General features: G+C 33.4%; 2 protein-coding genes across 2 annotated transcripts; both read right to left on the bottom strand.

Moving 5' to 3' along the window:
* Positions 1 to 5,169: 5,169 nt before the first annotated feature.
* On the bottom strand, positions 5,170 to 12,382 carry LOC100187110 (PC-esterase domain-containing protein 1A). The gene is made up of 11 exons (XM_026840497.1): positions 12,230 to 12,382; positions 11,923 to 12,002; positions 11,159 to 11,265; positions 10,914 to 11,036; positions 10,655 to 10,766; positions 8,998 to 9,164; positions 8,473 to 8,618; positions 8,223 to 8,392; positions 7,568 to 7,702; positions 6,099 to 6,162; positions 5,170 to 5,982 (listed from the first exon to the last, which is right to left on the bottom strand). Exons 1-11 carry the CDS (start codon positions 12,300 to 12,302, stop codon positions 5,876 to 5,878), a joined length of 1,284 nt encoding a protein of 427 aa, XP_026696298.1. The 5' UTR covers positions 12,303 to 12,382; the 3' UTR covers positions 5,170 to 5,875.
* LOC100176890 (mirror-image polydactyly gene 1 protein-like) lies at positions 12,369 to 13,935 on the bottom strand. The gene has a single exon (XM_026840498.1). The coding sequence runs from the start codon at positions 13,745 to 13,747 to the stop codon at positions 12,617 to 12,619; it is 1,131 nt and encodes a 376-aa protein (XP_026696299.1). The 5' UTR covers positions 13,748 to 13,935; the 3' UTR covers positions 12,369 to 12,616.
* Positions 13,936 to 14,317: the final 382 nt, after the last annotated feature.

Below are 14,317 nucleotides of genomic sequence, written 5' to 3'. Positions count from 1 at the left end.
AGCACAGTTTCATTGAAAAACTTGCGCCGTAGGAGAGACTCGTTATTTCCTATTTCCGCTTATAAATTATGTGGTATACAAATACCACAAACCTTAAACTTTGTTTGTCTACTCGTGGCTGCTACTAATATATTAAAGCAATATAAATAATTGCGACTTTACATGAACAGAACAAAACATATAAACGCAACAAAAAACCTTTGTTTTTTAACTCTTGGCTGAATGGGGTTTGTAATTGTCGGTTTGTTGGCATTAGAAAAAAATTAGAAGTTACTAACGGGTGTAAGATTTTAATGCTAATTGGTATATGATGGCCACATAACCGGTGATTCACATACTTGCTGCTTCCACAGCATTTGAACTTACTTTCGTTTTATAATATGTTCGAAATTTAAGTACTTACAGCTTTCAGGTACTAAAATCGTGTTTTTATGGCACTTTCTATGGATTGATGTAAGAGATATTAGAGGACGTGACGTAACTTAGAGACAAACACTGAATCAGCTGTAAACCTCTATCTGCTGTGACGTTTGCTTTTCGACAATAAACCCTTCTGCTTACGTATCGACTAACCTGGCCGGCGGTGTTTGATACAAAACCTGCGACACCACGTTCCCGGCTCCTCTTAACGACCTGAGTAACTGCGTCATAGTCACTGCTTTGATTTACCACGTTTCGTTCGAATTTAGTCACACCGTCCACGGCGTAAAATGCTGGTTATTTAGAAAGTCATAAAACGTTCGTACAATAAGCATTTGTACAACTGCTTAGCATGTGTGAGATCCGTGCTACTGCTGTATATACGTGTTTATGCGACTCGTAACTTTTATTGCGGGAAATTCCGGTGTGCCTTGAATCCACACTACTGTTTTAATACAAACGTAAAAAATATATATCTGTTTTGCGAAATTAACAAAAGAGTTCCATTTAAAGCAAACATTTGTGGCCACAAGTAATATTATATGCAGAGACGTTGTAGCAGAACTAACTCGGGAATTGCGATGTTAATTTTGTAACTGACACGGGAAGCGGAATTGTGACGAAACATCACGGAAGTCCAGCCCACAGCAGCCAGCGAAGACTGAGGATACGAGCAATTGCCCGGGTATTAAATTGAGGATACAAGTGTGAAATTAGTAGCTACTGAATCCTAACACTTATCCTGTATAAGAAGGATATAGCTCTCATCCACCACTTAACCAATCAACGCCTCTCTCACCTCATAGATCTTGCCCGCGCGACCTTAAATTATGAACTCTTAGCGATTCCCGTAAAAAACGACTTAACTAAGACCTCTTGTGCCAAGGTTAAGTAGCGGAAGTTGAAATCTGCGAAACTGTGAAACCAATTTCGCTGTCTTGGTGATGAACGATGTTTTAACGATAGAACGAATATTGGTAAATATACACTTTTAATTTTTATTGGTTTCAACGCAAAACTAACTCATGTACATGTAAAGTACACTGACCTTTATACACTGCTTTTATGTTAAAAATACGCAATTACTGATTATTGTTTTACATATGGTGTATATTGGCTGTAAATAAATTGATTATAACATTTATCAGCACGTTGGTTTGACCTGAAAAATGTCAACGCCAGTGCAAACAGATTAATGTTGTGGTGTAAAATATTCAATGGTGGGTTGAGTTTGTAACTACGAGTCTGGGCCGGTTGACAAACGATCACTGTCGCGTCTACGAGCTGCTCCAACTCGGCCATGGGTTCAATTTCTCGCCATTTATGTGCGGATAGTGACCTTATCGATTTCAAATAGTTCATAATAATATAATTGACCGTCCGCACTCAAGTATGAGGTCTGCATGCCAACAACGCCTTTGGCATGCACTGCACCCTAATCCTGCATTTGTCTGCAGCTTAACAAACCAAACCAGTCGGTTAACTTTGGGTAGAAAAGGTCAATACTGTTTCGGCCACAAGGAGATATTATAATGAAATTAAAAAAACTACTTTAACAAACATCTATTGTAGAGTATAGGGAAGACGAGACACGTTTAGCACATAATAATCAAATATCCTGGTTGATCGTGTTTTAAACAATTAACAACGGTCTGGAGTCGTGAAAATATAAGGTTTTAAATTTCTTTGACTGTTTCTTTGTTTACTGAACAAAAAAGAATAAAAAGGTATCCCATCTTCCCCCACTCTACTATATGACAGCATAGTGTTATAAGATGAACGCCGAGGGAGAAACACCTAATTTAATTGTTTTCAATTCACATTAATGCGAGTCAATGCAGTTTTCCATTGGTAGTAACTATCGTACAGCAATCTGGAAAAATGCACGAGCTCCTTTGGGTTATGTAATACATAATATCCGCCAGATAAGCTCACTGCATATCTGGTTACGTCATGTTTCAGGAATTTCCTAAAAATGCGCTGTTCATTTTTTATTTTAGGCATATATATAATGCGCATATCTGTCCGTGTAAAAAGAAACCATTAATGTTCGATTAGTGAAATCTACACTGGCTAAATCAGACCTCAAATGGTAGAACCTTGTCATTACATGTTAGACGATACCGCCTTGAAATTATAAGAATCTTTTCATTTCTTATAGGACATCTATAAGAATCCCTCTTCTAACAGACAAAACATTATAGTTGCGTTTTGGTTTGTTATATATGTACTACTTATATTAAGTTAAATACCGGCAGATTTAAAATAAGTTGAGTTTCTTTACTGAACGTCATTTAATTCTTTGCCCCCATGCAACAGGATTGATGGTAAGCTTATATAGCATAGGGTAGGTTGGGGAAAATGGGACCCTTTGTCAGACGTACGGAACTTTTTGAATTTTCTTTTCACGGTTCCTCCCATTTAATGATAATCAGGAAACTAATGTTACAACATTGTTCGACAGTATTACCACGACTTTATAAAACGCGCGTCAAAGCTGATTACTGTTTCTAAATATTAAGAAAATAGCTAAAATAGAAGCGGTATATTTTAAAAAGGTAAAAAATGCGAAAGAGTAAGGTGCTAAACTTTCAATGCTCATTAAATTATAGTACTTATAGCCAATAAAATGTTTTAGTTTGCGAATGTGAATGATTAAACTAGTTTCCTAAAATAACCTTAAATATTTCGTACACCAGCAGTTTGATTTTGTCTCATAAAACTACTTTTAGCTTTGTGAACAAAACTGAGATGACATGGGGAAAATATGTAGAGGTTATTTTTATAATAGGCAGCGTACTTTTATATTGGATCAAAAACAACAACAAATATATCGGTTTAAAGTTATATATAGTACAATGGGGGAAGATGGGACACTTAAGCACATATTGCCAAATATTTCTAAAAACAAAATACATGACGTTTTTTTGATAATACCACGAATTAGTACTATCAGTCCTTTATTAATTGACACCAATTAAATCAAATATAATAAAACAAACGAGGAGTTATTTATAGCGATCCGCACAACAGGTAAAATTTTACAAATTCGAGAAAACACACAGGATAAGATGGGACAGTTTAAAATTATTGCTTATTTTGATTATTAAGTGTATTTATAAATACTGCTATAGTTTTTAACATGTTACCTAAACAATCATATTATTGCATAACAATTGGTATTGTTTGAACGACAATGGGTAATGTTCAAACATCAATGGATAAATATTGTATCCTACAAATGTATAGGAACTTGCAATAAAAGAAAATTGGTAATAACTATTGATAAAGTTTTTATTTTTGCTACAAATTGGGTGTTACTACTCTGTTTTTGGCACAAGCCACTTCTTATAAATTATCACCAAGTGCAAATGACCAAATTTCGAATATATTTTCAAAATATTATCTTTTTATTATATCAGTATCATAGTTGAAAACCCCCTGAGGTATAAATTACTAAATTAAAAGCAAATCTTTCAAAGATTGGCAATAAAAACTTACAAAACTACAATGTGGGGGAAGATGGGACTCTACATTGAAATATATTTACATTAGCAGTATTCTGCAACTTGTAGTTAACCTACCAAGTTTAACAGGCTGTGCTAGTTTCTTTGCCATGTAAACTTCATATATATAACGTTAAACCGATATTTTGTTGTTGTTTTTATCTCAAATTAAAGTCATGTTGACCCCTGCCTAATTTCTCAGTGTTTTTTTTACAAAACTAAAACTAGTTTTATGAGACAAAATTAAACTGTACGAAAAATTCAAGGTTGTTTTATAAAGCTATGAAACTAGTTTAATCGTTCGCACACGCAAACTAAAAAAAATCATCGGCTTTACTATGATTTAGCGAGCATTAAAAAATAGCACCTGAATTACTATTTCGCATTTTTTTTACCTGTTCAAAGTATGCTGTTTCTATTTTACATATTTTTTTAATATTTAAAAACAGTATTAGCTTTGACGGGCCTTTTATAAAGTCGTGATAATACTGTCAAATAATTCTGTGACCTTATTTTCCTGATTATCATTAAATGAGGGTCCGTAAAAAACAATTAAAAAAAGTCTTGTCTGACAAAGTGTCCCATCTTCTCCCACCCTACTATATAAGACCTACCGCAAGCGTCATTTCTTCCTTTTGTGCTACATGGTGTAATTTAATTGTTACAACATAGATTGTTTTTTTACACGGGAAACACTCCTATAAGTTTGCCTGCATACATGGGATTGGCTACTTGGATAAAGTTGCTGTAAAAATAATATATAACGCGTTACTAAATTTATATATTATGCACGTAAATGGCTACAAGACCTCATTCCGTGTGGAATTTTTACGAGACTGCCTGGGTATTCAACGTTATTGCCGCGTCAATGTCGTGTATGCCGCATACCCATAAACAATTCTGAGGTATGGGCCGCATATCCAGGATCGGCGCCCTGACCAATGATATATATATATATAGCCGTAGCACAATTGGTTGGCGCGCCCGTGTCTAACCCGTCGTTGGTACTATTTCGGGCGTCAAAATAATAAAGATGTTGTGATAGACTGTGCTTTGAGCACGGGTAGGTCTATATATTATAATTTATTCAAAACTTCTTAGTGAATAAAAATTAAATATTAAACAGCCGTGTTGCGTAGCCATTATATCTTGCGTATAAACCAAGTTGTCGTCGCTACGTAGAGATGGTGTGCTTAAACAGTTTGGCGACATTCTAACAATGTCCACAACTTCAAATGGAGTATTTAAAAGCAAATTATAAATTTTATTCCCTTAATGCTGTGGTGTTGTGTTTACAGCCATCTGTATTGGGTGCGTTTTGTTAGTTGGTTTACTCCGTGGTTACGGTGAGTTATCCAAATTACTCAGTCATAGCGTATAGAAATAAATACACTACAAACTTACAAAAGTGGTAAATGGAAAGCTGGTCCAAAGGGTGTAAAACAGAACAATCGTGTTATTAGCACTTTAGTTTCCCAGACACTTGATGAAAAAGCAACAAGGGGGACCAAGACAAGAACTTCAAAACCCCCAGTTACTGCCAAGTCTGTCATATTTTTTAATATTGTAAACAAGAAATGAAAAAGAACAACAAAAGAAAGAGGAGACAAAACAAAGTTGTACAGTAGCTTCCATTGGAGTACGAGGATAATTTCACAATTAGTTCGTCCGAAGACATGCATATTATCGAGTTTGATCGAGCATAACAAAGTTCACATAACTAAGCCACATGTGAGGTAATTAATGGTAAGGAAACCCAGAAAATCAGAAATAGGACCTTAACTGGAATGCACAGTATTGAGAAATAAAATAATGAAATAGTTGCACACAGAGTTCGTAATGAAAAATAGGAAAGAACAAAATGTTGGCAAGTGTTCAGAGCAGATAAGGCAGTTAGGTGCCAAAGCACCGCACATGATAATAAAGAAGGCAGCATATGGTGATAGTTCTTATCGGTGATTGTGTTTGTATGGATGGCGACGTGTTTTTTTCTGCTGAGAAGCTTTTTGTGGCCGCATTTTGTACAAGGGTTTGCTGCGAGCATGTGGAATCCAGTCTTAAAAGAAATAATAGATTAAAAAGTAGTTTTTATTACAATCCATGAAGTGTCAAAACCCAATGATCAATACTTAGATATCGTATGCTGAATATTGTAACAATAACTAAACTTACTATTGTTTTGGTTATGGATGAAGTTGTTACTTGTACGGTTGAAATAATATGGCAGATCTTGCTCCTGAAAAATAACACACGAACTAAAATTATTTTTAGTTAGTTGTACTCATTTTATAGACAATGACCCACTCCACCATACTTTAGAAACTTTACACATACAATTTTACGCAACATATGCCAACATCAAATTATTAATGCAATAATGTTTTAAAAATGTCACAATTTCCAGCTGGTGACTTGCAGTCAAGGAAGTAACACCTGTGTGCGACATACTCTTAAAAGACCAGTTACTAAACAAAATATAGATTACGGATGTCTCAACAAACCTATTTATTTAAAGAGGCATACCAATGAAAAATAAAAAATTATGTATTGATAGAAATGCTCAAAGGTAAATTGAAGGTACCATCAAAGTTTGCGAAAACAGTACAGCATTTTAAAAATCGTAAGAAAAAAAAAATTGGCTGTTTCGACAATGTCTAGGATTTCTCATAAATGAAAAGCACTGAACTTTAACTGTTTCTAGTTTTTAAACTACTGAAGTAAAGTCAAGTTTTATTTAGGATTTGGAATAATGAATGCTTTTTCTTTGTGAATATGTTAAAAAAATAAAAACGCCAACTTTATTATGTTTTAATTTTTTTGATTGAACTTAGCTGCATACCAGATTATGCTGACTCAGCATATTTTCAGCCTAATGTTCAACACAAACAAGTGACTTTTTTATAACAAATGGTACAGCAGGTACTATTTAGACATAACGAACATTTTAATATAAAAAAGTGCTAAAAATTAATCAATAGAAAACAAAGTGCTGAGAGCCTGAGAACATGTTATGTTGCTATGTTTAATCGAAAATTAAAACATAATTTTTTCCTATGGGAAATCCCATGCATTGCGCGAGGGCCATTTTATTTTTACTCCAGCGGTCGAATTTGCGGTTTTGGAACTCATTTTTTCAAAAGCTGTTTCGTATTTTGAAACTTTAATAGTACTTTTTTAGGTCACATTTGAGATTGGAGCATATACATCAATCAATACACAAACTTTGATTTTTCGTTGTATGCCCCCTTAAATATTAGACGTTAATAGTTAATTTCAACTTCTAATATAGCATAATTTCAAGGAAATCATTGTTACTGAAAATAATGAAAACAAACGTTTTTATCTGACGAGAACTGACAAGATTAACCAGTGTGAGTTTACAATTCAACACGTAGTCTTGGAGTTGTACAACAATGTTTAATTATACATCTTCCTTATGAATTACTTTATATTGGAACAAGCTCCTTTAAGTATAGTTCTGCTTTTTTGTTTTTAATTAAAAATATATTTTTTATTTGTGACACACAAGTTCAAGAAATCGTTCTAAGTTATGTTAGAAAATAACCTCTTTCAAATGCTGCTACAAAAATACTAATTTTCAACCTTAATTTAATTTCTCATTACTTTTACTTCACTATTACCTGATTCAAATAATAATTGACAACTTGCTGACGTTGCAATTTTTGCAGATGTTGATGTTGATGTTGTTCACCATGTTGATAAATGTCGTTCGAATGTTGTTGAATAAATCTTGTAAATTCATCAACATAGTGTTCCTGTGGTTGAAACATTATGTGTTGCATTTTACGGATGATGATAGAGAGACTGTTCCTCACAAACAAAGTAGTTAGAACTTAAAATTACTCTACTGGCCATAACATTGCTTTTTAAATAGGCTGCAGGCATATAACAATGAGTAATTAAAACTTGTATTCGAATTTATGCTAAAATATATCTAAAAGTACCACCAAAGTTTCAATAAAGGAAATAAAAATACATTGCTGTACATTCCAAACCAAACCAATTTTTAATTAATACATTATGATGTCTTTATATTAAGCACGTCACAGTGACGTCAGTATATACTATTATGATCTGTCCAAGCTGTCATGGATTTTTGATTTTATACTAACAGAAAACAAAAAGACTACCATTTATTTAATTCTAAAAGTTTGGTTCACTATTTCATTAAATAAAGTGGGTTATCAAACAAAGCTATCCGGAGCAAAACCTGAATTCATAAAAACCAGAGCATGTAGTCACATTTTAGGCAACTCCATACACATTTCGCATCACCTCGTCATTCTGAGGCTGCAAGTCCTTAGGTACGATGTAGAAACTGTTGTAAAGATCATACATCTCATTTGATGATCGGATTGGACCTCCATATCGTAATTCTTCATCAGTCAGTTTCCGAGCATTTTGATAAGCATAATGTAACACGTCTGTTGTGTTCATGCTTATATCTGCAAAATTAGCATACATGACAGAAATACACCAGAAAATAAAAACTTCTGCAGTACCAAAAACAACTTATCACATTAACCTTTTGGATTAAAGTTTGTAACTGTTTCATCAAATGATGGTTGAACAGGAATTCCCAAACCCCAAGCATCAGAAATATGGGTGAGCAATATATTTGTCATTCGACGATGCGCATACATGTTCCAATGTACGCCGTCCTTGGCTCGCCTGATAAAAAATATAAGAAAGCTAACAAAAAGGAAAAGTTATACTATTTTGTTTATTCAATAAATACTACAAGACAGTGGGTCTTGTGAATCGCAGTAGTGCAAGATATAGATTTCATAATCAAACATCCGCTATTGAGGGGATAATAGCTGACAATATAAACAATGCAAGACATTTAAGAAAATTGCTTCTATAGGTTTACGGATGCGCATTGTTAGTCCAGCAATGTTTAATTAAAAGTTTGAATCTTGTATGTAAACTAACAACAAATAATAAATTGGTTTGTGAAGTATGAATAGCTTTGATCATCGCAACCATATAAAACCAAATTTGACATGATATGCATTAATAATAAACTCACACAAAAGCACATGCATACCTTTGTTGCTGCTGTGTAAAAAGAAAGTGCATATCAACCACATCGTATTTATGTTGTGTAACAATCGTGTGAGCAAGATGATTTGCAAGCAACACATCAACCAGTAGTGTATTTGCACAATTTGCAACATTTTTTGATAAAAATCCTCCTCTTGCCCTTTGACTTACCTATTACAAAATAATTTCATTTGTATTAATTTTTTTTTCTAATGCTTCTCTTTACTCTTACAGTTTTAATAAACTAGGCTACTTCCATTTATATATAACCCAAAAATAACATCTATTAGAGTATTAGACTGAAAACAATGCCGATAACTGACAACTTGAATTAAACTAAACTAAAATCAGCAACATATTGAAAATGACCTGTAACTATAAACCTTTAAAATCAATTCATTCACAAAGTTAATATTGGCTAGGATAAAAACAAAAAAAACAGGAAAAATAAAACAATCTTTTTTCCCCCTTCTTGTGTAGGAAATGTTGGAAAACTTTTAATTAAACATCATTAGCAACAAACTACTTCAATATATAGCAAATAACTGAATTCATAAAACGTTTATCACAAAAGGTCCATTCACAATAAAAAGTTTAGCAAACTCCCCAAATGTATTCATTGTTTGTTTAATTTAGAAATTTGTATTTGACCGAAAAATAGTTATTGCCAAAGGTAAAAGTAAGCTTTTTACCCGTAGAAGCTGTTTGCAATAAAACTACTGATGCCAACCTCCAGAGATGCGACGCACTTTGTGAATTTTTTAAACGTCGTTAGATACCGAGTTAATAACGCTTAAGCTGTCCAGTGGTCACACACCAATCGGAGGAGTATTACGTCGCGTTTAAGCGCTTTCAAAGTTTTCATTGCAAACGTGTCAACTTTTTACTTTATGGCAAACGTGAAAAAGCAAATATTCAGCCTGTTTTTACCCAATTATATGATAATAATGAACATGTGAGTAGCTATTATAATGCACATAATCAATGTGTGATTCGCCATTATGCCGTAATTAATTGCTAGGTCAAACAATCGCTATTACGATGTAATGAATCCACGTGTGAATCCTTGCTGTTTCGTAAGAAATTTTCTGCTTGGCTGAGAAAAACATAGTAAATATGGAATATACTACTGCTGGGATCGATTTTTTTAGGTACCGTAGTTTATAACCACTTGTTCAACGAGCGAATAATATTTACACGAAACTGCAAGTTACGCAGAGCAACTATATGTTGTGAATTTCGTCAAACATACAAGTGTGCCAAATATATCCAATAATTTATACAAAGCATTATGCGTGGTGGGTGAAAAACGTACGTAAACATCAACTTTAAACGTGGAATAACAACCATAGGCGAGTGGTAACAATACCCCGATACTGATAAGCGTGCCTATAGATCTTTGTTTAATTATGACAACACGCTTGGCACCTCCAAGATTTTTTCAAACTCGGCGCCTATGAATAAAACAATTGTTTTAGCAGGCTAGAGTGGTTGACCTTTCTTACCCCAAGTACCAAATTGTGTATTAATACCCCACTTTAATATATGTGTATATAATAATATATTTATATAATTTTGAGTTAAATAAAAGTGTCCAGGTTATAATAGATCAAGTTGAGCGAAATATTTAACTTAACAATCTATGCATCGTGGTGGCTCACGGGTAACGTGGTTCTCCAAATAATACACGTGTCCACAGGAACACATTTGTCCAATTCGGTGCAAAACCTTTCCAAATTTTTCTGATATTGTGACCTTCCTCCGGGGCCGTACCTAATATTTATATAGTAATATAAATATATGGTATATAGACTAAACCTAAAATTTCTAACCTATGCAAAAAACATTAAACTCATGAGAAAAGTATAAGAAGCAAACAAAAATGATGTTTTGCAATAGTAGATAATAATATTTGCATACTTAGTCAAATCCCACAAACATGAGTTAACCAACACCACATCTGGTGTTGGTTGGTTTGCTTCCATAAAATCATCCAAAATACTTTGTACAAACTTGTTGTAAATTCTTGTGACAAAGTAGAACCTAAACATGACATAAGAGCTTAAACAGGTGAACCAGTAAACAAAAACAATATGTATATTGGGTCTGTATGAGATTCGGTAGTAACTTAGGCCTATAGAAAGTTACTCAGCATTAAGTATCACCTTATAATTTGGTCATTTGTTTTATACTCCCTTATTTCCTGATATTGTATTCCATTGGTAAGTTCACTTCTATGCACAAGTCGGTCGTTGAAAAAAGATTCCTCTCCCTAAAAAGTCCCTTTAACTGTTTATAAAAGTGTAATCCTGTCCTTAGAACATAACAGAACATAAATTAAATACATTGTGTTACTTATGGTGGTTAGTATGCAAGCCTAAATTTAAAATTTTTGTTTCAATCCTTCTCCTACTTTTACTCTGTAAGACTGTAACAATTAATTTTCCGCTTCCAATCACCCTCAATACATACATAAGTCATGCTTGGCGTAATAGAGTAGCTGAGCTTAACTTGGATAAGTACAATCTTTGTCATGACATACTAGGCATTCACACAATGATTATAATTGTCACAGTAAAGATTTTCAATTTTTGTATTCATTATTTTTTTTACTGCACAGAAAGTTGCCAAAGGGGATTACGATTTTAAATTTGCCTTGAACTTTACCTAAATGTAACTCTATGTTTTTTTTTATCCCACTTGACTATATATTTCATTTTTTATATGAATTCTCCATTTTGCAATCCTGGGAATTACAATTCTTATACACTTTTCTCCTTGGGGAAGCCATTAGCTCATCCCTAAAAAATATACACATTTGTTTGCTTCTTGCTATTAAGTTTGGTCGTAACACCACCACCCTGTCTTATATAAATCCTTATGATTTACCACACAAAGTATTTATGTAGTTAGTAAATAGTATATTCACCTTGGCTCTTAATTCTTTATCCTTAATGAAGCGGTTTTCCTGGCAGAGTACGACTAGGTCTTTGTACACACTTCTTTGCACTGCAGAACAAGTAAGAAATAATTAGGAACACATAAAATTTTTTGTTTATTACAACTTAGGTTGTAACTTTTTGAAACAGTAGCTACTTTTATAATTTTACCGCAATTCATTAACATATATTGGAATATTTTTTTTCAGCCAACTAAACAACAATTTTTTTACGTAAATATGAAATACTGCTTAGTAGTTATACCATACGCTTTTAATTGCATATTGTATACCTTACCACTATCTCCAATCAGGACAATGCATTTGTTATGAAGAAGTTTTCGCGCATGCTCAGATGAAAATATACCCATGATTTACAAAGATGTCGTTCAAGATTATTGTTTGCTAATTTGCTAACATATGCTTTGATCTAATAATTAGGAAGAAATCTTAATTATTTGTTTAACACTTAGTGCAAATTCAAGTAAAAACAGTTCAAGCTGTAATAGATTTAAATAAATTGTACAAATATATAGCAACAAAAATAAATATGCAAGATACATTGAAACATAACAGCAGCTACAAAAACAACTTCAAACTAATGGCTTTCACCTTCTAATAAAACACCAAAATAAGTACAGTTAAAAGTATAGCAAACAACATATATATATATAAAAATATAGACTTATTGATGTTTCTTGGCCACAGAACCCATTGACTGCTGAGCAAGCAAGGCAAGTTTTTTTCTTAATACAGTTACTAATCTTTCTAGTCTTTCATTTTTCTCTGTTAATCGACGAAGTTGTTCCTCCTGCCTCCTGCTGTTGATCTCCTGGATGCGATTGTGATCTTGCTCAATTCTTAAAGCTTCCACAAGTCTCTCAGCATCTTTTTGTTCAGCATGTTCCACCACCAACCTACTATTCTCCACCAATGATTTGTGCAAACTGTAACAAATTCTTAACATTTCAACTTCCTTACCATCGTGAGAAAGATCCATTAGTGATCCAGCAAGTGGTTCTGTATTGACTTGAACACAAGCGTTTACTAAATTTTTCTTTTCAACGCCGTGTTTCTTTTTTTCTGCATTACTTGTGGCTGCTACTGGTGTTGAGCACTTTAATGCATGCCACTTTTGCACAGCGTCATCTCTTTCACAAATTAATGTTTTCATTTCCTCGCTGGTAATTTCATCTTTCATTTTTCTCATGTTATCAAGTTGACTCTTAATCTTGTTTGAATATTCTACAGCAGCTCTTCCAGTCCCTGCTTCACACAATAATGACACCAACTCTTGTAGCTTTGATTGCCTTCCATTATTATTCTCATCACCTCTTAATCTTGGTCCCATTGACAAAGCCTTTGCTCTTAAAATTGCTTCGTCCCTTTCTTGAACAGCACGCTTCATTCGAGCTAAAACAGAAGCTTCCCTTTCCTTTTGAGCTTCGATAATTTCTTCCACCATTCCTGCAATTCGTTCACTGTCTTTTTGTTTTACCTCCGCACATTTCATTTCATACTCCATTTTCAAAGAAGCCAGTTCGGTTTCAAGTGACTTGATTTTAAATTCAGAGGATTTATTTTTTTGTTCTTGTGCATGAAGACTTGCTTGAAGTTTAGTGACAATTTCTTCTGTATATGAACGTAAACTACCCGAAGCCGTGTCGTCATAGTTTTGTAAAGACCCATTGCTTCTTGGATGAGAATAGTTGGACACAGATCGAATTGTTTCAACTTTGTGAAAAGTAACTTTGCTGTCTTCAGAAATTGAAGATCCAAATCTTACATTTAAAACTTCATCAGAATCGTCATCCATTTCTGTTTCCGTTAATTACATAAAACACAACTTATTAATTCAAATATATGGGTGGACCGTACGTACCGTAACATTCATGAAATCTGTTTAATCCCTTACAGTTTCATTTAGATAAAACAATCAACTATCAGTACATCTATGCTATAACTAAAATATCTTAAAAATAAATGTTAAAATACACACTAAACAGGAAAAGGGGAAAACACTAAATTAAGAAACGAACTGTTTCACTAGTTGGCGCTGCTTTCATTAATTATTTCTGTAGAAATTAAAAGATTTCAAAAAAGTACACATTTACGCATACGTATATGTATTATCTATGATTTACGCATATACCTTGTATTTTTTGCGTAAAAATAACGGTTGAAACGTAAACTTGTGTTTTGTATATCAATTTACTTTGGCTTACCTACCTTATTAAGCACGTTATTGAGCACGTTAGTGGTCATATAGATCCTTTTCCGTCGAACAGTTGTTGTTGTTGTTGTATTTTGAACCATACAAATGTTGTTCTTGTTGTTGTTGTATTTTAAACCAAACACAGATTTATAAATCATACTGCATACGATC

The sequence above is a fragment of the Ciona intestinalis genome, chromosome 2, assembly GCF_000224145.3.
Source record: "Ciona intestinalis chromosome 2, KH, whole genome shotgun sequence".
NCBI classification, from domain to species: Eukaryota; Metazoa; Chordata; class Ascidiacea; order Phlebobranchia; family Cionidae; genus Ciona; species Ciona intestinalis.
This window is presented reverse-complemented; position numbering and strand designations above follow the sequence as displayed.

Coding starts and splice junctions, on each gene's coding strand:
- LOC100187110 (XM_026840497.1), bottom strand. CDS start 12,302: ATGGGTATATTTTCATCTGAGCATGCGCGAAAACTTCTTCATAACAAA. Junction 10,767..10,913: donor TGTTTGTGGGATTTGACTAA/GTATGCAAATAT, acceptor TATAAATATTAG/GTACGGCCCCGGAGGAAGGT. Junction 7,703..8,222: donor TGCAGCCTCAGAATGACGAG/GTGATGCGAAAT, acceptor TTTCAACCACAG/GAACACTATGTTGATGAATT.
- LOC100176890 (XM_026840498.1), bottom strand. CDS start 13,747: ATGGATGACGATTCTGATGAAGTTTTAAATGTAAGATTTGGATCTTCA.